Source organism: Erpetoichthys calabaricus, chromosome 9, assembly GCF_900747795.2.
Source record: "Erpetoichthys calabaricus chromosome 9, fErpCal1.3, whole genome shotgun sequence".
NCBI classification, from domain to species: Eukaryota; Metazoa; Chordata; class Cladistia; order Polypteriformes; family Polypteridae; genus Erpetoichthys; species Erpetoichthys calabaricus.
In genome coordinates this window covers 32,203,243-32,227,830 of record NC_041402.2, presented here as the reverse complement: position 1 = coordinate 32,227,830, position 24,588 = coordinate 32,203,243, and the positions used below count along the sequence as shown (strand labels likewise).

Below are 24,588 nucleotides of genomic sequence, written 5' to 3'. Positions count from 1 at the left end.
GAATATGTGATTATAAAGAACAGAGAGATATGCCTGCATGTCTGGATTATAAAGAAATGGCCCACTTTGAGTATAGAAAGTGTTATTGTTTGCCTTTCAGTAAAACTAACTTTGACACCTCTGGCTTGGAGTTATCACTACCGTTACCCCTGTTTGAACTGATTGGTGCCTATAGAAGTGCATCTCATTAATGTGATTTTACTGGTATTCAGTGTTTAGAGATGAAGTGCTTATATAAGAATTCTAAATTGTCCTGGAAAGAACAATTGGTTATACTGAAACTTTAACATGTCTTGGAAAAACTACTGGATAAATGAGACTGAATCTTAGCTATACTAAATGTTTTATCACCATAAAACACTACTTTACCCATTCTATTCCATTACAAGAGTAACAGACATTTATTACACATTTCGACATGTGTGGAATGCTGGCACACATTTTGCTCATGAGTGCAAAAATGAATAACAACTTACCATCCAATTCCTTCTGTTGGATCATCAAGCAAAACGCGCACAATGTACAAAAGACATGTAAGAAGCTTCAGGGAAAAGTTGAAAAGTCGGATTCGTAAGCCTGAAATGGAAACGGCAGTTAGTAGACTGGAAATCCTTAGGTTGGATTTGAATCCTTATAAGGAGGTTATAATCAACCATGATTCAGGAGCCATCAACTAGGAAAGTCAATGAGTGAAAGTAAAATGGCTTACTTTTTGCAGGAAAATCACCTGAGCTCCTGTTAGCATTTTTCTGATAGGCTAATATTAATTGTACAACATGTCTTAGTAACATCTTCTTATTTCAGCTAAAACCATTCAAAAAGGAATGGAGTTAGATTAAATGGAGTACAAGATCCAATAGACAGGGCTAAAAGTGGCCCTAAATGAAAGACTACCTAACATCTACAGTAACGTACCAGTAGATGTCAGCGACTAGGCAGTGTATAGACAACAAAATTCTCCTGTCAGGTATTGTAGAGAAGTGATACAGCACTGGACTTTATACTGCAGGAGGTCAGTTCCCCTCTCTAACATAGTGTGTGGTCCTAAGCAAGTCATTTAATCCATTTGTGCTACAACTGAATACAAATGTTTGTATACAACTAAATAGGGGGAGAATAAAGAGAAGGAAAAAATCTGCAGTGAATTGATTTAATTCAATACACTTTTTAAAAAGCCAGCCTCTTCAGGTTTATAAAGCTAGAATTAACTTTGGATTTCTTATGTGAATCACAGTCTATTTTGAATAGATACAATTAGAACAACACATAAAAATTTTAAAGCAAAGAAAAGCTATCAATAGTGAATTCTGAATGATTTAGAACATTCAGAACTAACCAATATGCAATTCTGTTTCTTGTGTCCTCTGCTCAATAATGAATCTTAGCTAAATGGTCAGTAAACCCTCATATAGCTCTGGGGTTCCTATTCCTTGGAATTCTCTTGGTTTAATTGTGAGTCACTGTCAGGGTTATAACTTAAATCATTTTAAAGTGCCTGTCTCTCTCTGTTAAACTTTAGGGGAAGATGGCCTCTGTCTATTTTATTATCTGATCTTTATTTAGCTGTCATACAAGTGCAGACTGCTTTGTACAACTGTTATTTATCATGCATGTATTAGAATTACTCTATGCTGCAGTTTCTTGTAATATTGCTTGTCATATTTTGGAGGAAATTGTTTGTATATCACTTTATTTGCTGCCTCTTATAGCTAAAAACAGTTTGATCGAATACTGTGCATGAAGAAAGCCAAACATTTTTTTTTATTGTGGGAAATAAACATAAACCTTTCAAAAACATTTGGGAGTAATTTTTTCACTTAAAATTAAAACCTGTCACGGTTACATAAATGCAAAGGAAACTAATGAATCTATACTAATAAAAGGCAAAGCCCTCACTGGCTCACTCATCACTAATTCTCCAACTTCCCGTGTAGGTAGAAGGCTGAAATCTGGCAGGCTCATTCCTTACAGCTTACTTACAAAAGTTAAGCAGGTTTCATTTCGAAATTCTACGCATAACGGTCATAACGGTCGACAACATCCACCATGTTAAACTTTTGTATTTATGGTCCCATCTTCACGAAATTTGGTAGGCGGCTTCCCTGCGCTAACCGAAACCGATGTCTCGGAAGCTGTGAGAAAACAGTAAAAAGGAGGCGTGTTAGACGTCGTCGTACATTTTCTGATGCAGCTAGACGGAAACAACTTCGTGACGCTGCCGCCAAATACTCCCAGAAAAATCCACAATTTCATAGACACGCTGTCGCTAAAAACTCACAGGCAAATCCACAAGTTCATAGAGACGCTGTCGCTAAATACTCGCAGGCAAATCCACAAGTTCATAGAGACGCTGTCGCTAAATACTCGCAGTCAAATCCAAAAGTTAACAGAGCTTCTGTTTCTAAGTACGATCCCAATAATGAAAAGCGGCTCATACGAAAACAACAAAACAGTACACATTGGATCCATGGATGTTGACTGTGAGTATTGTCAAGCTCATAGGTGGAAATGCGAGTCTCCTGGTTTGTGCTGTAACGGTGGTAAAGTCTCTCTCACTCCTTTACATAAGCTTCCTAACCTTCTTGAGGGCCTGTTAAATGGCGAACATCCTCAAAGTGAGCATTTCTTGAACAACAGTCGAAAGTACAACAGCGCATTTTAAATGACGTCATTTGGTGTTAACCAAATCGTTGAGGGAAATTTTATGCCTTCATTTAAAGTCCAGGGACAAGTGTATCACTTGACTGGCAGTCTTTTACCTATGCCGACTGAGGAACACAAATTTTTGCAACTTTATTTCATCCAGGACAATGAAAAGGAAGCACAAATGCGGTGCGCTAATAGGCCGTCCGTCGCTCCTGTCTCTTCATTCCCTTCCTTGCTTCGCCACGGTATTCACGTCTCCCTGCTGATAACTGCAGCCTTTTTATTTAATCCACGGCTTCTCCACTGTTTTATTGTTCGTTTATTACGATTATAGTTACTGTGTAGGTATTTTAGACTTAGTTTACATTGTTCAGGTACGCATTTCCTTTATCGTTCCAACCGTACCCCCATTAACATGTCTATCGAGGTGATCACCATCGATCAAACAACTGCCACTTACTGAGTGGTTTCCATGCCCGGAGATGGCGCCTGCCTTTTCCATTCTCTGTGTTACATATTGCATCGCCATATCAGGCTCACTCTTGATATCCGGAGGAACATTGTGTCTTATGTATTGAATGACTGGGACAGGTTCAAGGTGTGGACTGATGACGGTACAGGAGATAATTATACTACACAGGAGCACTAGAAGAGTGAAATGCTTAAGCCCTTCACCTATGGTTCTGCATGTGAGTTGATGGCTGCTGCTGAATTGTTCGGTTGTCACTTTCAAGTGTACCGAAATGGCCAAATATTTTGCACCTTTGGACAACCGCCAATGCCTCTTAAACATCTTAGATTCACAGGTGATGATTTGAGTAGTGGACACTTTGATGTTTATGAATGATTAAACTCTCAAAAGCTGGATGCGAAGTTATCGATGAAACCCATTTCAATTCAAACGCCTCCATTTTCTAGTAAGGCTCTGCTTCGCAATGACAATTAATAAGTCTCAGGGACAGACCCTACAAAAGGTTGGCATTGATTTGAGGCAAGATTGCTTTTCACATGGCCAACTGTACGTTGCATGCTCAAGAGTGAGCTCAGCACACAGCTTGGTCATATTACAACCGGAGAGCTGAACTGACAACATGGTATAAAAAGAGATCCTTAACAAATAATTATTTGTATATTTACCCTCAGTTTGAAAAGGTTTACTTTTCTTCTGAATAAAAATTTTAAGGCAGTACTTCGCCGAGCGAAGCACAGGTATTTTGCTAGTATTTTAAATATTAGCAAATGTATCATTGTCAGTGCAGTTACTATAGAACTTAAGTAAAACACACATTAACAGTGGTGGAGGAAGTACTCAAACAATTAACTTAAGTACAAGTACATAAGCAAAAATATGCTCTAGTAAAAGCTGAACTACCCCGTTCACCTTTCTACTTCAGTAAAAGTAAGAAAGTACTTGCTTGAAAATATACTTAAAAGTATTAAAGTACAAGTATTTGTTGAATGAATTGCCTGATTCAACAGCATAATATGGCATTAGGTGTGTCTAATGAATAGGGATGGCCGGCAGCCCAAAAGACAGAAGGAAGGCAGCTGCTTTAGGGCACTGCCTCCCTCAAAACACTATATGGCAGCTCCCCTAGTTTACAACAGTGTCCCAGATTCCTACAGGGCACCATGAGACTTGGAGTTCTCTATCTCAGCCCTGTTGGGTGCTGCCAGGGGGTGCTGTGGAAGAACCATGGGACATAAGGTTTTCGCCTGACCTGGAAGTGCTGGCAGATCACGTTGGCGGAAGAAAAGAAGTACTTTTGGATTGGAGAATATACAAGGACCACAGAGACCTCACAGGGACGAGCCAGAGTCAGGTGGAAGACAGATGAAGCTTGTTGGAGGAGCGGAGGAGAAAAGACAGAGAAAGAAGAAGAATTGTATGTTCTGTATTGCTTACTTGTGCTTAATGGTGGGAAAAGCTTTGGGAAGAGTTTCCTTAAAACTGAAAAGCTCTTTTGTGTTTTTAACTTGTGCCTGGTGTCTGTCGTGTTGGGTTTGAGGAACAACAGTCCCCTCTAGTGTCCACAATATATACTGCATTAAATACAAAAATAGTACAGGCTGTGCCATTCTAATTAAGAATATTGGAGATTATGCAGATAAATGTACTAGTTTAATATTTATATATTCTGTTTAATACAATTCCAATAATGTATTGAACAAAATAATTAATAAATTTATAATATGTTACTGCATTGTATTATCCTGATTTAGTTCTAAAAAGAACAAATCATGAATCAGACAGACGCTGCTTTCACTTGTGCTTTAAACATCTAAACAAAGGGGGTGACACTATCAATCATGCACTTTAAGCCTCTAACCCTGGGGTTCTTGAACTTTGTAATCTGAGGACCAAAATTAGAAAATCGGTACTGTACTATGACACACAAACAGGATTATTATCATAGTGACAATTGACAAGTTATAAAGAGACAAATAACAATTGCCATATAATAAAAAAGTAAATGTTTTTGTGGGTGGCGCAGTGGTAGCGCTGGTGCCTCGCAGTAAGGAGACCCGGGTTCGCTTCCCGGGTCCTCCCAGCGTGGCGTTTGCATGTTCTCCCTGTGTCTGTGTGGGTTTCCACCAGGTGTCCTGCAGTGGGTTGGCGCCCTGCCTGGGATTGGTTCCCTGCCTTGCGCCCTGTGTTGGCTGGGATTGGCTCCAGCAGACCCCCCGTGACCCTGTAGTTAGGGTAGAGCGGGTTGGATAACGGATGGATGGATGGATGTTTTTGTTTCCTTTCAAGCATATTTTCTTATATGAGTATTAGTAAAAGAGAAAAGTTGGAGACAAAACTGTTTTTTAAAAAACAATACTGTATTTCAGTGTTTCTCAACTTTTAAGTATTTGCGACCCGAGTTTTCATAACAGTTTTAATCGCGCCCCCCCTAACGTTTTTTTGAAACCCTAATAAAATTTATTCCTATATTTGTAGCTGCTGATACACCGCTACAAGTTTAAAATTTTCCTACGAATCGCAAAATTACGCCACACATATGGCAACATTCGCGCCCCCTTTTTTGTTACTTCGGCATGCCCCACAGTTTGAGAACCGCTGCTGCATTTATCCATATTCCAAATATGTTTATTCGGAGCAGGGTCAGGGGACAGCCGGAGCCTATCCCAGCAACCAGTGTTTTGGCACTTTTGTGGAGCTCTACTGAATCAACTCATTCACACTCGCTTATTGATTCCCATGATTCACTGAAAAGAGTTGTTCAAAAACAACAAACCGTTCATGTGACTGTAGAATGTAACACATTGCCATGCAGTATGAGATGGAAGTAGAAAACTGGGTATTTGCTGTAAAATGTAGTGGAGTAAAAGTCAAACGTACCCAAAGCTAAATTAGTAAAGTACAGAAACGTGAAAAATGTAAAATTGTAAATGTAAAAATAACTGTACTTTGTTACTTTCCACCCACATAAACAAAGTACTGTACAACCATTTAACAGAATATTACTTCATCACTGCACTGTTGGATTTAAAGCATTTAATGAATCCCAGGGGTGGTATACTGGGCATAGGCCCCTGGGAGGATACCCTAGCCACATTAGTCAGATATTTTTTTAAGAAGGTCTTGACATAGATGAAAATGTTCTTGAATGAGTAAGAGTTTCCTGCTGTAAACTGAAAATCTGGGTTCACCTGCTTGGCTATTCACTGTGACCCCTTAGCAGAAGAAATGGATGGAAAGTGTCAGAGTATGTAATTTATTCTGTGAAAAAAATAGTCTTGCTTATTTTATCCACAGAATTCATACAGAAAATATATGTATATAAAGTACTTTTATACCAAAAGTGTTTTTTTTTTTTGTTATGGACAAATTGTAGCAAAAATGTTAATACTATTGTTAATGTTAATACTACTTGGCAGAATAAATGAGCTTTCAAGAGCAAGGGGATTGCGGAGGTAAATGATGTCCCATATCCATATTAAAGACTTACATTCTATTTTCACTGCAAAGCTATACACATGTCTAATAGCTGTTTGATATTTTTAACTATCCATGTTCAGTTAATAAGATTGAAAAAAGACAGGACTCAGCTTTAACAGATAGCAAGAATAAGAACATAAGGGAAAGAAAAAAAAGGTTATTAAATGGTTAATTTGAGTTCTGCCCAATTAGGTCTTTCAAACTAATATGTCCAAATAAGCTTACTGGAAAGAAAAAAATGGTTAGAAATAAAAGGAGAAAAAAATAGGGATGTTAACTGTGCCGGCACTTGAGATTAAATGAGAACACCAATGATAGCAGACTTGAAATGCTAGCTTGTCTACTAGGTTTAACTTATAACCAGGTATGTGTACAAGGATATGCAGCTTCTAAAAAGAAAGCAACCACAACCATCACAGAATTAGCATAAATCTAACTATGTTTTTACATGCATACACCAATCTGAATGCCATGCTGCCACAATTTGCCTCTAAAATACCTAAATTATTTCTTCAGTAGTCTCAATTAACCAAAACACCCAGCCATGTTCTTTCTCTGTCTCCTCCTAAAACCTGCTGTATATCATGGTTTTGGCAGGGTAATGATGGTTTTAAAAAACCACATGTATTTTCTGCAGATCAAAGTTTGTAAATGCTTTTTATCCCTTTGCAACTATTAATTCTGAAACATTTAATTTTGTCCAATTCGTGAATTTTAACTGGAGCTTTTATTTTCTGTGTATAAAGAGAATTCTTTTTAGTGGTAGTAGTATGAGAGGTAGTTGTAATGTCAAGTGTACAGTGAAATTCTTGCATTCCGACCAACATGCAACACGCTGGCTCTTTCTTGTGACAAATACTGTCAATATGCATTCAAATACATAATTTTAATGAGGAGGCTCAATTTTGTCATCCACAAAGAATCCACATGCAGTGAATACAATAATACTCATTGTTTTTACTACTGCATAATATATTGGCATGGCCTTGACATACACTGCTCAAAAAAAGTAAGGGAAGACTTAATCATCAAAGTCTGTTGAGAACGTTATGCAGCCCTCAACATCATCCAGTATGACTGGCTTGATGGTGGGTCAGTGATGGTTTGAGGAGGCATATCCTTAGAGGGCTGTACAGACCTCCATGTGCTAGGCAACAGTACCCAGACTGCTGTTAGGGACTGGGATGAAATCCTCAGAGCCAACCTTACACTGGTGCAGTGGGCCCTGGTTTCTCCTGGTGAAGGACAATACCCGGCCTCATGTGGAGAGTGTATAGGCAGTTCCTGGATGACGAAGGCATTGATGCCATTGACTGGCCCACGCGTTCCCCAGACCTGAAACCAACTGAGAACCTTTGGTACATTATGTATCGGTGCATCCAATGCCATCAAGTAGTGCTATAGACTATCCAGGAGCTCACTGATGCCCTGATCCAGGTCTGGGAGGAGATCCTCCATGACACCATCTGCTGTTTCAGCAGGACCAGGCCCAGACATTGTTGGGAATGCATGCAAGCATGATCCAATGTGCAATTTAAGTATTCCCTTAATTTTTTTGAGAAGTATGTTTAGAATAAGCCCCATCGAGTCACACTCAGCAATAAAACTGGTATTTCTCTACTTACTTGATCTTTGGTTTTTTATGAAGAAAAGTTTCAGCCTCTCCTTGAATGTATTTTCATTTACATAAAATTCAACTTGTACCCTATGGGAAAAAAGATAACAGAACAAATGAGTTCCCTATTAATCAAGGAGAAACCAAGCAATGGCACAATTGCTAAAAATAAGTTTTTAACTCTTATCATTTGAAAGCCTATATTTACTATTTAAGCATTCCTTATTCATTCCAAGTAAGCAAAATATTCTGACTTATAAACTATATACATCTGTTAACAACATAAGAACCCAATGTTTGATATAAATACCAAACCAAATTGTAAATATTATTATCTAGAATATTAGAACAATCTAGATGACAACAGGCCATTCAGTCCAACAAAGATCGTCAGTCCTAGCCACTTAATTCTTCCAAAATAACATCAAATCTAGTATTAAAAGTCCTTAAAGTCCTACTGTCCACTACACTACTTGGTAACTTACTCCATATGTTTATAGTTCTTTGCGTGAAGAAAACCTTCCTAATGTTTGTACAAAATTTACTTTCAACAAGTTTCTAACTGTGTACCAATTGTTCTTGATGATCTCATTTTAAAATAACAGTCTTGACTGGACTGGAGTAACTCCATTCATAATTTTAAATACTTCAATCAAGCCTCCTCTTAATCTCCTTTTGCTTAAATTGTAAAGGCTCAGCTCCATTAATCTTTCCTCATAACTTATCTTCTGCAGTCCTGGAATCATCTTGAACTTCTCTGCACTTTTTCTATTACTGCTATGTCCTTTTTGTAGCCTGGAGTACTCCAGATGAGGGCAAACCAGTGCGTTATAAAACTTAAGCATAACCTTCTTGGATTTGTACTCTACACATCATCCTATATAAGGCTAACATTCTGTTAGCCTTCTTAATGGCTTCTGAACACTGTCTAGCAGTTGATAGTACTGAGTCCACTGAAACTCTTAAATCCTTTTCATAGGGTGCACTTTTGCTTTTCACACCTTCCATTGTGTATTCAAACGTATTTTTGATTTCCTACATGCAATACTTTACATTTACTTACATTAAATTTCATCTGACACAAACATGCACAAACCTGTATGCTGTCCAAGTCCCCCTATAATGATTCAACTGATTCTAGATTACCTGCCAATCCACCTAAATTGGTATTATCTGCAGAATTAACAGGCTTGTTATTTATATTCCTATACAAATCATTTATATATATATATTAAAAATAACAGTGGCTCCAGTACTGACCCCTGTGGGAAACCACTCTTAACATCAACCAATCCTGGTTTAATCGCACCATAACCCTTTGCTTCCTGTGTCTGAGCCAGTTTTGCACCTATCTACACACTACACTCTGACTCTGGTTTCTTTTAGTTTTATGCCCAACTTCTCATATGCCACCTTATTAAATGATTCAGGAAAGTCAAGATAAATAATATCATATGTTCCACCTTGATATAAATAATATCATATGCTCGAACTTTTTCATATCCTTTTGACGTTTTCTCATAGAATTCCAGCATGTTAGTAAAACATGACCCTCCTCTACTTGAACCCATGCTGTCTGTTGAGTAAAACTCCTGTTCTTGCCATGTGCTGCTCAGTCTTTTCCTTAATAATTCCTTCCATTGATTTACCTGTGATTTACATTAAGCTTAGTGACCTATAGTTGCTTGGATCTGCCCAATTACCCTTTTTATATAACGGGATAATATTTGCCATTTTCCAATCCTTAGCAATTTCCCTCGTGCAAAATGACTCCCTAAAAATATCCATCAAGGGTCCATCAAGACCTCAAGGATAAATATAATGCAGTCCTGGTGATTTGTTTAATTTCAGCATATTTAATCTAAGCAGCACTTCTCCCACTACAATTTCCAAATAATTAGGAACTCCTTAGTTGTCTCTTTAACTGCTGGGAGGTCATCCACTTTCTCACATATTTAGACCTCAGTAAAATGCAAGCTTACAGCATCTTCTATTTCACTGTACTTGTAATTACACTTTACTATTCCTCATGCACTTCACCTCCTTGACTATTCTTTTACTATTAAAATAGTGAAAGATGCTCTTTGGGCCATCTTTCCCCTTATCTGCTATATTCTTCTTGTAACTGTGTTATGGCTTCCCTAATATCATTCTTAATGGTTTCCCTCATGCTCTCATTCGTCCTATGAATCACTTTGGAGCTATTAGTCTAGTATTGATGCACCTTATACAGCTGTTTACATGCTTTATACAGCTGTTTACATGCCTTATATAGCTGATATGAATGAGAGGAGAACATTTCTTATTCTGTTACATTTTCTTCCCTTTTAAAATGTGAATTTACGACTACTGTATGCCTTAAGGTACACACACAGATACCAAATAAGGAGCCCAGTTAAGCTAAGGAATTCATTACCAGAGTTAATTATCTTCTTATTATCACATTGGCTGGAATGAACGCTGCAGGACCAATCTGTCCACTCTATTACCAGAAAATGATGCACCCTGTTGCTTTTCTTTCAGGCAATTTATTAATTAAGCTCTAATTCCTGCAGCTGTTTGACCAGACTGCCTATTTTGTTTTTTTAAAGGTAGAAATACAAAACAGCAAGCCAAAAGAAATGAACCAGTTTTATTTTTCATTTGTTAGCTTTATCTGAAGTAGTTAGCTATGTTATGGTATTGTTTGTCTATCTAATCATTTTTGTGTTGTGAGTTTTTTTAAATCACTGGATTTGCAGCAGGGAGGGAAGGTAACACTGCTGCTTAATGGATCCAGGATTAAATGCTTCAAATATGTGAATGGTCATTGTTTGTGCAGAGTCTGCATATTTAACAGAAGCTGGCGTGGATTTTTTAAGGGTTTTCTGGAGTTATGTGTCTAAAGATGTAATTAGTGATTCCGTCATGGTTTTATGTAAATGTGTTGGTGTGTGTGTGTGACTAAGCCTAGTGATGGATATGGTGCCTTATCTAATGTTGACTCCAGCATTACACCTAATACAATTGTGGCAGGCTTTGGTCCTGTGCAATCTTGAACTGGATTAAGTGAGTTGGAAAATACTATATTAAATAATAAATGGAAAGAGCAAAGCCATGTTCAGACAGAATTCAAAACAACACATAAACCGGCCATGTATAAAATGAGAGTTATTTAACCTTTTCCCCACTTTCTATTCCCATTAATTACATCCCCATCAGTCTTGACACTTGCAAGTTTATTAATGGCTGACTATTAAATCAAAATAATTCATATATACTATGGAAAGAATTTCACTTTAGGTGGCATGCCATTCAATGGATAACATAAATTTGACAGAAGCATCAATATATGCAGTTTCTACATGTTTCTAAACGCTGTGTTATGAGTAAAAAAAAAAAAAAGATACCGCCCCAAAACCCACATTAGGTACATGTAAATAAATAAATAAAATTTACCATCATATGTATACTATAACATTTACTGTACATTTATAGAATATTTTACAATTAAACACTTTTTAAAAGTATGCCTTATGAGCCTTAATTAAAAAAATATATATTCTACAACCTTCTCCAGAATAAAGAATTTTGACTAACAGTGGCACAGATTCTTTACAAATATTAACCCTGAATGAAAACAAATGAATGTGAATTATGATTCACTGTCATTACACTATATACTGCAGAAATTATTAAGCCCACTGAAATACTGATTGCCATGTTTGATTTAAAATCTATAATATTTTTCTCAAACCATATAGCCTCCACTCACATCATTTTCTAAACTTTCTAGTTTCTTATTCTCCATCTTGTCATGGTCGGAGATGTAATGTACAAGTATGGAAAAGTAACATACAGAGGTGAAAATAATGATGCCTCCCACATAGTATCGGTTAATTCCATGTCATTAGCATCTTTACGTACTCTGCTCACCATCAAATGCAAAAATAAAAAAGTGAAAACTAAATGAACAACTGAAGAACAGTTTCAGATGATTAATTAACCTATTCCTATAAAAATGTGCACACAGTATTGCTGTTAAAACCTTTTGGGAGAAAAAAACAAGAACCCATCCTTTAACTAAACTACAAACATGACGGCACTGTAAATGATGCGAAGTGTATCAACATAGAAGGATGACAATATTTCTCACAAAAGGTTGGAGGACTCTGAAAAACACAACTCAGGCGTGCTCAGGCACTACTCACCAGTAATGTCCATAGCAAGCAAGGACAAACAATCAAATCACAAAACTTGTTAATTCACTCTCCACCACTTTGTTGTTAGTTATTGACACTAAGCAGTTCAATTAATCCCTCAGTACTCCAGTTTAAGAATATGAACAAAACAATAATCACATTAGGTTTGAATAAAAACATGAGCTAAATAAACTGGCAAACCACCTATAACAAAGCAACAAAAAAATTTAAATGACTCACTTCTTCTGATGAGTACATCTTGTTGTTTACTTTTTCCTTTTATTCAGTATAGCGTGAAGGTCTGGACACCACTAAAATAAATGTAACATTCTCAGCATTTTATTGTACCTCTAGATATTGTGGGGTACAGTGGCTAATGTCAAAAGCTTTGGATATTCGGTTTCCACGAGTTGTTAATTTGTTAACTTTGATATTCGATGCGGTCCACCTCGTGCTTGATAAACTGTATAAGGTAAATCCACACCAAGTTCAGCGTGTTCTTCACAGGCTACTTGTTTCTTCGACACACTGCCCGGTCCAAAAGCCATTTCTGAAGTACAATGTCAAGTGCTCACCTATATTTTAAAATTTTTTTAAATTTATGGCTGATGGCAGTGATCACTTGGATATTATACTAGTTAAGATATTTTTAATAAGATCAGTAAAGTCAAAATTCGAAAATGCGGCCGTGTCTCCCACCCGACCTTACCGCCCATTACTACTGGTTTCACTGTGCTCGGACCTGTTGATAGCTGTAACGTCACCAGTTTGCGCCACTTCTCTTACACTTAAGTGCTCGGGGAAACCGGGAGTTATAGAAAGCCGTAATCACTCTTCTCTTTTTAAAGTAAATGAATGTTCAAAAAGCACATTTCAAAACTGATATCACTGTTTTGAGGGTTTCAATATTTGATATCAATATTTTAGAAATTTGATATCAAATACATTATGCGAAGATTGCAGGATGGCTCTGAAAGGCACAGCTGAACGTACTGCAGATGTGTATTCGTTACAGTTATTACAATTTGTTTCTTATGTAAAATTTATCATTGAAAGTACAACATAATAGTTATATGTGTCTGAAGCGTCTCCCTGTAGGTATTGTTACAACATCTTCAAAATAACGAAGACAACGGTGGTTTTATTCTGGGGATTTGTAAATGATATAGCGGCACGTTTTATTTTTACATACACACGTAAATACTTGAGTAAAAATATACAATATATATTCCTTATAATAAATAACCTTAAACCTAGCTCTGTAGTTTCTGTCAAAATTGTATGCTAAAACGCTCAATTCGATCGATCATTTCACTACAAGCTGTCTCTGTTCAAAACGTGCATCTCCATTTAACCATTCGTTTTTCTCCATACTATGATTGAATGAACACACCAACTAACTAATCAATGTTTCATGCAAACATCCAAGGGTCATCATACACTGTTTTCACACAATCAGAAATACATTATTCTTGTGTCAGAACAGTTTTCAAATCTGGTACACTCCATCTAAAAATGTCTGCACACAAATCTCAGCCCATTAGCTCACGTCTTTGTAACCACTCCACTTTCATTTATTGATACACCTTAGTCTCAAATCAAAACTCAGCCTGCCAGTGTACCAAACCACATATAACCCGGAAGATACAAAGGACGAGAAAGAAAATGAAACATTTCAAATGAGATAACAGCAACTGTGCTTGATAGTATGTCATCAGCCATAGCATGGGCATGCAAGAAGCTGGGCAGCAGTTCCAGCCCAATTTGAGCTGTTACACTGTAGATGGAATCATTCAGACTTTGTATCATGATAGGCAGGGTTAGGCCTGAGCTCTCTGTCTGCCTACGTTTGACCGAGCTTTCTGTACTTTATGGTATACTAGACCATATACCATAAGCATGATGTTGTTTTTGTGTTCTTGATGTATGTATGGTACTGCAAATAGTATCTACTGTAACAATTTTACTTTTCATCTCTCTTTATTTGTATATATGGAATTATACATGTTTTTGTTAAATAAATTGAAATTATTCTGTTGTGGCACTAGCTGTATCCTTATTTCCTAAAGAATATTATATTTTGACGCAATAGCTTTTTGCAACACAATGACTAACTCATGCCCAATGTGAACTACAGTGTGAGTATGTGATTTTAACTGAGTTATTTGGTCTATAAGACTGCATGTAGATGTTTTCAGCAAAGCAAGTTTTTGGATTTGATGAAGTAGTGTTTAATATTGGGTGTTGTATATATAGTTTTGGGGAAATAGCTTAGAATTCTGAAAAATGTGTGCATCTGATTGGAAAAAACTGTAATTCTTTACTACCATTTCTTTAAATTACATTAGGTATAAACATATATACCAGATATGTTTATTTCTTTGGGCTGAGCTAAAGTTGCAAATGTAGGCATTTGTGTTGCTAATGTGTCTAGAAATTTATTAGGAAGCAAGCGGCACCAGGGGCAGAAATCCCAGAGCACAATATCAAAATATTTAAAAATTTGATACTAACATTTTGAAAATTGATATCAAAAACTGAATTTTTATGTCTACTCTTTTGAAATTTGTTATTAGTGTTTTAAACTTACCAATTAACATTTAGATGTTTGATAATGTACCTGCAAAATTTGATATCATATAGTTAACAAATTATATTAAGAGATTAAAATTTGATATCTGATTTTGAAAACTGATACCAATGTTTTAATATTTGATATCAGCTTTTCAAAATTTGATGTCAACTTTATAAACTTGGATATGAACTTCTGGAAAATTGATAATGGCATTATAAAAATTCATATGAATACTGAGCAACTTAATATCATCACTTACAAAATTGATATCAACTAGTAATCAAAAGTAGTGCCAGTCTCTTTCATGGAAAGAATAATAAATTTGTTTGACTTATAGAATCTCTGAAAATATCATAATTTAATGCACCTTAATGCCATGTCAGACACTGATAATATACAGTAGTTATTCTGATTCTCTGGGAACTTGTTATCCATGTTGTTAAATTCAATATAGTGATTCTGAAATTTGATATCAAGTTTACAAAACTTTGATACCACATTCATAGCATTGTTGTCAAGGTTTTAAAATTTGATATTGATGACAATGAGATCAAAATTATCAATTCTGATAACAGATTTTAAAACTTGCCATTAGGCAAAATACTTGATATCAAACTTAAGAAGTACTTATCAAATGTTAAACAAATTATTTCAAATTTTAAAACTTTGATATCGATGTTTCTGAAAAGTGATTATAAAATTTTAGGAACTTGATATAAATTTTCTGAAAACTGATACCAATTTGTAAAAGTTTAACATAAAACTAAACACATAAAGTCACTGTATATTGTCCTCAGCATTTAAAAGAAGAATCATATAAATTATCCTTCCACAACTGATAAAAGCATGTGCCTTTTATAGTAAATACTGTACATAAACTGTAGAGGTTGTGAATGATATAAAATTTCAAAATGTCAATATCAATATTAAAAATGCTGATATTAAAATTCAAAACCTTGATATCCAATTTGAAAAAGCTGATGTCAAATTTTAAAATGCTGATAACAAAATTAAGAAATTTGATATCTACTTTATAAACACATAACTTGTTGTTATTAAATTTCACAATATCAAAATATCAGAGATTTAAGTTTTGATATCAAAACAGGCGATTAAATGCTAAAAAAGCTTTTCATAAGAAGTTGCATTTTTGTTTTTGTTAGTGTAGTGGTGAGTATCTTCTTGTTCTTTGCACCCTGTAGTCCTATGGATGGTCAGGGCCAATGGTGAGACCTTCCATCTCTTCCCCTCTTGGTCTATTGACTACACTTTGGCAAGTATTTCATGCAAAGTTTAACATTATGGTGAATTTCAAGCAAGTTCCCATGCAGAGCTTCTAATTGGCCCTGCTCAGGGATGTTTCCTATATTCAGTATTACACTGGTGTCAAGAGCAGTCCAGAGAGAAGACCTAAAGTCTGACTTAGCAAAGCACTGAGTGTTGCAGAGACTTGAAATTGACTTTGTCGGTTCTTGAGTTGTTCCTGAAAAGTCTCAGAGCTGAGATTTGCGATCTAGATTGACATTTGCAGCATCAGTACAGGATGGAAAACAGTTGAGAGGCTACCAACTCTGTTGAGCCATCACTTCTTCTCCATCTGCTAAACTCCATTGGTCTGGGTGTACAATTGTCAGAAGAGCTTCTTGTTCAATGAGCTGGGAAAAGTGTGGCAGCTAGATTTACCACTTCAGCAGGCAAAGGCAAGGCAGACTGCAGGGGCCTTACAGAACAGTTGTTGAGGGAGTGACTCAAAGCAGAAATCTAGACATGGAATCCTGTTTGCAGTGTCAGTTCAATGAAGGAATAGAGTCAAGAAACTTGTAGATCTGCAACTCCACACAATGATGTTCTCCTATCCACATATAATGGACAGATCATTGCATAGAAATGCATCGTTAACACCATGCAGTGCAGCACTCAACATCCCTGCTGTACCACCTGATAACAAAGCACTCAAAACCCGTGCTGATGTGTCTTGGTCACCAGCTGCACCACTGTTACAGTACTGATGAGTTTGTGTTTTGTTGCAACAAGTTGGAAGTAGTCGCAGGGGACAGTGTCTTCGATGGGAGGTTTATGTAATGGTGCTGGCAAGTAGCACCAGCTTGGGAATCAGGTACCAACAGAATGAGCTGGCATTCCACTATGTAGATGGGCAGCTTCAGCGCAAACTGCAGGGGAGCCTATCAAAATGAAGTTGCTTATGAATCCCAACTAGTGTAGCAACTAGTGCAGTGAACTGTCTATAACAATGATGTAAAGAGCGAGAAACCATGGGCACTTGGCACCTGCAAGCACCGTACCACTGCAGAGCTACAATATAAGAGCACGGAGATGGATATAGATGTAGGGAGACATCATGCAGCATTTTGTGCCTTAAGCGTTAAACTTGAACTCTGCAGCCAGGAATTAAATTCAGGAGGTAAGAGAAAGTACACTAATCATGATTTTAGTTTATAATCAATCAGTTGAATCTATTGGAACTACTTTAACAATTAATTAATGGACAGATATTGCTGGTCTTCTTTTGTTAATTTTGTTTTCCTGTCCGTTTAAACAAATCTGTGCCTTTACTAATTGTGCAATTCTGTAAAGTTTGTATTTGTACTTACCTCCAAACTTGTTACAGAACTCTAAGCCTGCAATTAGTGAAGAGCACCATACAAAGATAAACTGAATTGAACCCCTATACCATTAAAAAAAACAGTAACATGGGGGACCTACTGTCAAGTCTGGCTCAACCAAATTCACTTTTTTAGCGAAATCCCACATTTTAAAAATTTACTTCACACAATATTCAGAAAAATATGAATTATAAAAATATATGGGCTTGTCTTATTCATGTCTCTTAGTATTACAAACCAGTAGTTTTATCACAGACATCACCAAAGATCAAGGACCTTGACTATTTCTTGTCAAAATGGATTTGCCTGGTTTTGAACAACAGTTCCTCATATTTCCATAGATGTCAATCATTTTACCCACAACTTCCTCTCGAACAAATATTGCACATTGTGAACAGAAACTTGAAACCATAAATGAAAGCTGTCAGCGCTGCTTAGAAGTTGAAAAAGTGCTGAGATGAGCATATCTTTGAACAAAATGAATGCACATACTTTGTCAGCAGATGCCTTGCTGCTAAATTTAACCTGCTGTACTTTTACTTATCTCGGCTCTTGGGCAGGATGACAGAGTTTCCTACAACTATCTTTAACCTTTCCTTCACTGAAGGGTTGCTTTTGATTTCAGTATGATGAACCTCTTTCCTAAGTTCATGTGACTTGTTCTGATTTTTAATTTGATTGCTCTTAATTGTTATGCTGGATTTGTTTTCAAAAACGCTCATATTCTTTCACGTGGGAGGTGATACAGTGGTATTGCCTCATGGATCTACTTTAAGTCCCATGCTTGATTGCTGCCTGTGTAGGTTTTTACCCGTCTCCTTTTTGAAAAGGGAGCTGCCAATCCACAGGTGCTCTCCCTATTTTCCGCTGGGCAAGAAGTCAACAATTAAATGACAGCTCACACTTAGACTGCCTAACACAAGAAAAACCTTAAGTTTCAATCACAAACAATGAGTGGAAAGCCACTTAGCAAGAATACACACTTCCTTAATGTGTATGTTAGTCAGTGATGAATATAATTTAAAATTATATTCTATACACATGTCTTCAAGTTCAAACAATTTAAAACCCACTTGGAATTCAACCCATACTTTAAGAGATGCAACAAGATCCCAGTCTCCCTTGACTATGCATTTTGATTATGCACTTAAAGTCTACTGGTTTCCCCTTTTATGTTAATGCCAAACATCCATCATCCACTTAAGAGTTATTCAAAATGCAATGATAAGCCTGCCATTGTCACCTTTGTTATATTGCTACAGTACAGTCACTTGTGTAATTTATCCCAGTTTGCAGTGTTTCATACGTCCTAGAGATATTCAAAATTACCTGAAAATAGAAAAGATAACATCTAGTTAAAGGTCATCAGCTCAGCTACTCTACACAATCTAAGAGACCGTCCTCTTTTTTAAATTCCAGATTCATTTTAAAACCTTTTTTTATGATCAGTTATCTATTGAATATATTGTGATAAAGGCGCTATATAGTGCCTGACCTGGCACAGACTGATGCAGAGGCACGTGTAAAATAACACAGGCTTTTATTTTCTCTTCAGCCGTGGGGCATGTCTTCCCTGTGTTCCGCAGGCCCAACACAGTCCCAAAGCATTTAAACAGACAAACCATTTCTTCCCCTGGCACCACCACTCCTCCCAGGCAACCTCATCCTCTTCCTCCCGATTCTGGCTCCTGAGTGGTGGATGCTGGCCCTTTTTATAGCCCACCCGGAAGTGCTCCAGGTGCTTAATCACCTGTGGCTAATTGCACTTCCAGGCGGGGCTGTAGAGATGTCCAGGAGAGCTCCGGGATCCATGCAGCACTCCCTGGCGGCCATCCCAGATCCCCACAGGGTTGTGGAGAATTCCATCTTCCATGAAACCCTGCAGGAAACTGAGGCACCATCATCAGCCAGAAAGGCTGCCACCAAGCGTCCCAGGGGAGGTAATGAGGAGCCCATGGCTGCTCCCCTGCACCATATACAGCAGGGGCGTTCCAGCCGGGCATGGGAACATTACAATATTCAATACTGTATAGTAAATAAGACAGAATAGTACAGAACATATATAACAGAATCTACACCCAAATACAATGCTGACTCAAAAATCACTGAACTAGCAATAGCATTAATAAGCAGCACACATCCAGGATTTAAAGACAAAACACTTGTGGGCCAGCCCTGAACAGTTTTCATGGATACTTTGTTAATTCAAGATGCAGATGACTCCATACGTAATAAATTGTAGCATTTTGATACCCAATTATCACGAGTGACAGTCTCAAGAGATTTCCACTATAAGGCAAGGAGAAATTTTAACAGTAAGACGGTCTAAACACATACGGTTCAGCTGGTTAGAGGTGAGATGCAGGGAGGACAGGAGTAAAAGTATTAGAGTTTCAGGTAAAAGTGGACAAGGAGCAAGATACAAAGGTCCAAAAGGAAAAAACAAGAGGGCTGAATTAGAAAATGTGGAGGAATGTGCCTTGCATGCCTAATGTGCAAAAGTAACAAAGACCAATCAGAGAGCGCTTATGGGTAGTAAAGTCTATGATCAAAACTCTAATTGGGTTTATTGATAATTAGGATTTTGGGAACAGCATTTTGAAATATGATCACTGAGACAGAAGAAATAGAAGGAGAAGGATGTTGCTGAGCCAAACTGAAATTAAGAGAAGAGATTTATAAGCTGAGTTACACAATATACTGTAGTACAGCAACGGAAACCGGACGGTTAGGGGGTCAGAAAGAGCGAGACAGAAGTTAAGAGGATGAGCAGGTGGAGCAGAGATTCTGCATGTTCTTAACAATGAACAAATCTGAAAATAAAATAAAGAGATGAGGAAGGAGGGGGGAAAATAAAACTGAAGAAGCTGGAATAGCAGACACCTAGCATCAATAAATAAGTCACAAAGTTCACTAATTCCTGCAGTCTGCCAAACACATAAACACTTGGGTAGTCACCAATGTTAAGGGCATTGTATTAAAAAATAGGGGTGCGTGTATCCATCTCTCCACACGACCCCAGATATGGAAAGAGTAGGAGATCATAGGGAAAGAGACCAAGGGAAAGCACAAAGAACTTAGGTTTCAATTGAACAAAGAGAGACAACACATGAAAGCAGGAAGTGACAATGGATGATTTGATCTGCAAGTATGATGGAGGATGTTAAAACTTTTTTATTTTTCTCTCAACTGAGTTACTCCTTTATTTAGGGGGTGGTGGTGGTGAGAACAAAGCATATTCTCTCAAAATGGAAAAAATACATTTATTTAAAAGCCTTGTTTAGAACATATTTCTGTATTGTACTTTTTAACATACAATAAAGGGATTAAACAAACGCATAAATCTCTAGCTGTGGTGGAATTTGTTGACTTGGCTATAATCGATCAGCTTGAGAATTTCAATATACTTCATTATAATGTATAACAATATTTATTTATTTAATCACAGGTGATCATCTTTTTACTAAAGCAATGCATAAATTAGGCTTCTTCTCTAACTGTAAAAAATATGTTGGCTTTTACATATCCACACTATAATTGAACACAAAACACATATGCATGAAACTCTAGAAGACAGGAGGCACAATTCAACCTAGAAGATTTGTCTTCAAATCAAAATGCAAATTATTTTTGATTTTCACAATTAAACTAATTACAGTAAAATTGAAACCTAACTGCCTACAATCAGTAGTGATGTAAGCAAAATGTTTTAAAAAAAGGAGAGTTTGATTACTTGGAATGTCTTGGCAGCTCATTTCAGCTGGCTGATGGGATGATTTCATAATGCTAATGAGCCAATTAGAGAAAACATTGCATTAGAAAAGATATTTTAAAATCAGATGTTGACTGGACAGCAATTAGATATTTTCTGATGTGAGGTCATCCTTACATATTCAATTTATTCTATTCGTTTTATGCAGTAATTATTGTACTAACTGTAAAAAATAAAATCAAGTAGTCAATACACACTAAAAATAAATCATGTGCTTTTATCCTGTTTCACAATAGTTAATTTCACAGATTTTAAATTAACATAAATAAACACACAACACACAGACATATGCATAACACACACGCACACACACACACACACACACACACACACACACACACACACACACACACACACACACACAAGGCTTACCCAAGTTAAAAGGAAAATGTGGTATAAAAAATGAAGTCAAGCCCTTAAACTGTATTTGTACAATGCTGGGGTGATACTTGTCCTGAAAGTGCACATGCTCAGTTCAACAAGGATCTATTAAGAAAGCTGGTTTAGTTGAAACGGTAGACTTAATTATGAAAAGTTAATAAATAAAAAAAAAAAAACATCGTACCAGGCTGCTTCTGTTATAGAGAAAATGTTTCTTTGACATTTAACATTTTGTCAAAAGCTGTCTAGTAATATAAAGTAGCCTAAAGAATGTTCCTTGCTCCTAGCTAGTGAGTTACACACACCCTCTCTTCTGACTTACTTCAAATGATGTGTCCTAAAACAACAATATAGCTTCATCTAGATGTCATGCTGTTAGTTTTTGGACAAATAATGTAATACTCTTGTCATGCACATAAACCTAGAGCATGTCACTGGCAAGGGGTAGACTGATATTTATTGGGGAAGGATTTTAATATAACACAGACAGTAACCGAGTTTCTATTTGCTTTAGAATGGAAGATAACTATTCAGAGGACCGATAATGCTCTTTCCTCTTCACTTCCACCTCTACTTAAATCATTTGACTCAGGAAGTCCTAGTCATTGTGGACCAAGCCTTTAACAGTAAATTCAGTCTCTTAAAGCACTTAAACTCAAAAACCTCAAGATATCATATCTCTTCTTCTTTTCTTTATTATAGCCACTAACATATGGACATTAAATGGGGTTTCTGGCTTGTACTTTCTTCTTTTGTGGACCTTGTGTTTATTTTACGCTCTTCTGTTTTTTCATAAATCTCCTCTCTGTATGTCTGTGCCTCTTGGCTTTTAAGCAGAATTGTATGTTCTGAATATATTTAGTATAAACCTGAACAATGACTGTTACGCAGAGATTTTTTTTTTCTAAAGCAGGATGTGCATTACACTGCCTTGTTATCTCTCACTTTATACAAAGATCAAATGATAACTTGTATTAATACCTTTGGGGTTAGCAACATTGTATTTTTTCCATTTTGAAGCTGTTAATCATAAATTTACAACTATTGACAGACACTAACATACTGTACTGCATTTTTTCTAGGCTACATTTTATCACAAAATAGAAATTAATGCATATATAATAGCTGAAGAGGAACTTTAATTACACGGTACATTTGATTCATGAGCAATTATTCAAATAAAAAGAAGAAATTATAGCTTAGCTGTACTAAAAACAAATCTAACATGTTGCCTCATTCAGCATACTCATGTTTGCTGCTTGGCTACTTTATAAAATGTATTAGAAGTACAAACTCTTATCAGTTTAGATAGAGTAAGCAAAGCTGTCAGCGGGTGTAAGTCAGAAAATGAGGCTTAGATGAATGTGTTACCTGCATTACCTGAATAGTATCTGCTAAGACATCAATGCATGAGGAAGGAGGAAAGGTGGATGAGACAGCAACTGCTGATGGTGAAGATTGTGAGGTGAATATGATGCTTTAACAGTGAGCAGTATTCAATCCATAGTTATTCATGATGGAGGTAGTTACCGCAGACAGCCACTCATGCAAGTTCTTGCATTCTGATATTCCTGCACTGATGATGAAAAGAGAACCGTGACTGAAGAAAAATTTGCTTTATTTTAAACTGCCGCCCACATATGAGTGACGTCATGCTTCGAGCCTGCAGCCTTTATCCCGGAATAGCACAAATATATCGCTCCTGCAAGCAAACTATGATTCTTAGCACGATGAGAGAAGTCGCAAAATGAACTGGAATGTCCAAGCAAATTATAGAAAAAAACCCAATCTAAATCCGTGAAGTAGTTCTCTCGCTCACTAGCTAAGCAGAGGTAAGGTGTGCTCCCTGAGGCTGGAGCATGAGTGAGGAGGGCACTCCCCTAGGCCCGCTGCGTATCTCTCGGATTCACGCAAATAAATCTGTACCGCAAGCGAACTATGATACACAGCGCGATGAGAGAAGAATCAATCAGAATGTTCAAGCAAATTATAGAAAAAAACACAATATAAATCTTTTAAATAGTTCTCTCGTGAAATGCGGACAGACATACATACAGACAGACATTGGATTTTATATATAGAAAGATTTGACATGGAAGGAAAACATTTAAGGGAGAACAAAGTAAAGGCTGTAAAGATGGTAAGAGGCATTGAAGAGGTAGGTTCATGGTGTAGGTACTACAAAAATAATCAATAAATTGTACTTTAATTAATTATATATACATACAGATACCATTATTTGGTATGCTTTTCATATTAATTTAGCATGCATTTCCATATACTGTACATGTAAGAGTATTTTAGCATGAACTTGGACCAGAAGATGCTATGACACCTTTTGAAATTTAAATATACAGAAGGAAATGTTCTGATTAAAGTGACAGAAAGTGGGGCATATATTGAAGCTGTATACTTTATTGGGAAGTTGTTTTAAGTAATACTTGAATAAGAAGATAAAAAGAGAATGGTACTATTCCCTCCAGCTATCTATTGTGTCTTCATGAGTTAAGTTAACATCTGAGTGATATCTCATTGGAAGTCTTCACACCATCCAGCCCTTGCATCTTTTGGCAGAGCTGAAGGACTAAGGAAACTCAATGACAAACAAGAAACTTTCTTTTGTTCTTGCAGTAGCAGAAACACTTGTTTGATGATGTTAATATGTTGCCTTCACAGTTGTTTGTTTCAACAGGGTAAGTCAAAATTACCTGCCACGTGTATTGAGGAATGTGTGGGTGTTGGCTAGTATTAGATTTGAGATAAAAGAACCCAGCCACAGGGCATGCACAAACCAGTGTGTTTCTTCATGACGGTCCTAATCCCAGAGAAAGTTGGGTGTGCAATG

The 24,588-nt window shown here is 36.7% G+C and overlaps 1 protein-coding gene across 4 annotated transcripts in view; it reads right to left on the bottom strand.

Moving 5' to 3' along the window:
* kcnt1a (potassium sodium-activated channel subfamily T member 1a) overlaps window positions 1-24,588 on the bottom strand; it is a 225,710-nt gene that overhangs the window by 127,925 nt on the left and 73,197 nt on the right. For all 4 annotated transcript variants that reach the window (XM_051931758.1, XM_051931760.1, XM_051931759.1 and 1 more), the window contains exons 3-4: window positions 8,221-8,300; window positions 477-576 (exon numbers count right to left, since the gene is read on the bottom strand). In XM_051931758.1, coding sequence (XP_051787718.1) covers window positions 477-576; window positions 8,221-8,300 — 180 coding nt within the window. The remainder of the gene's footprint in view (window positions 1-476; window positions 577-8,220; window positions 8,301-24,588) is intronic.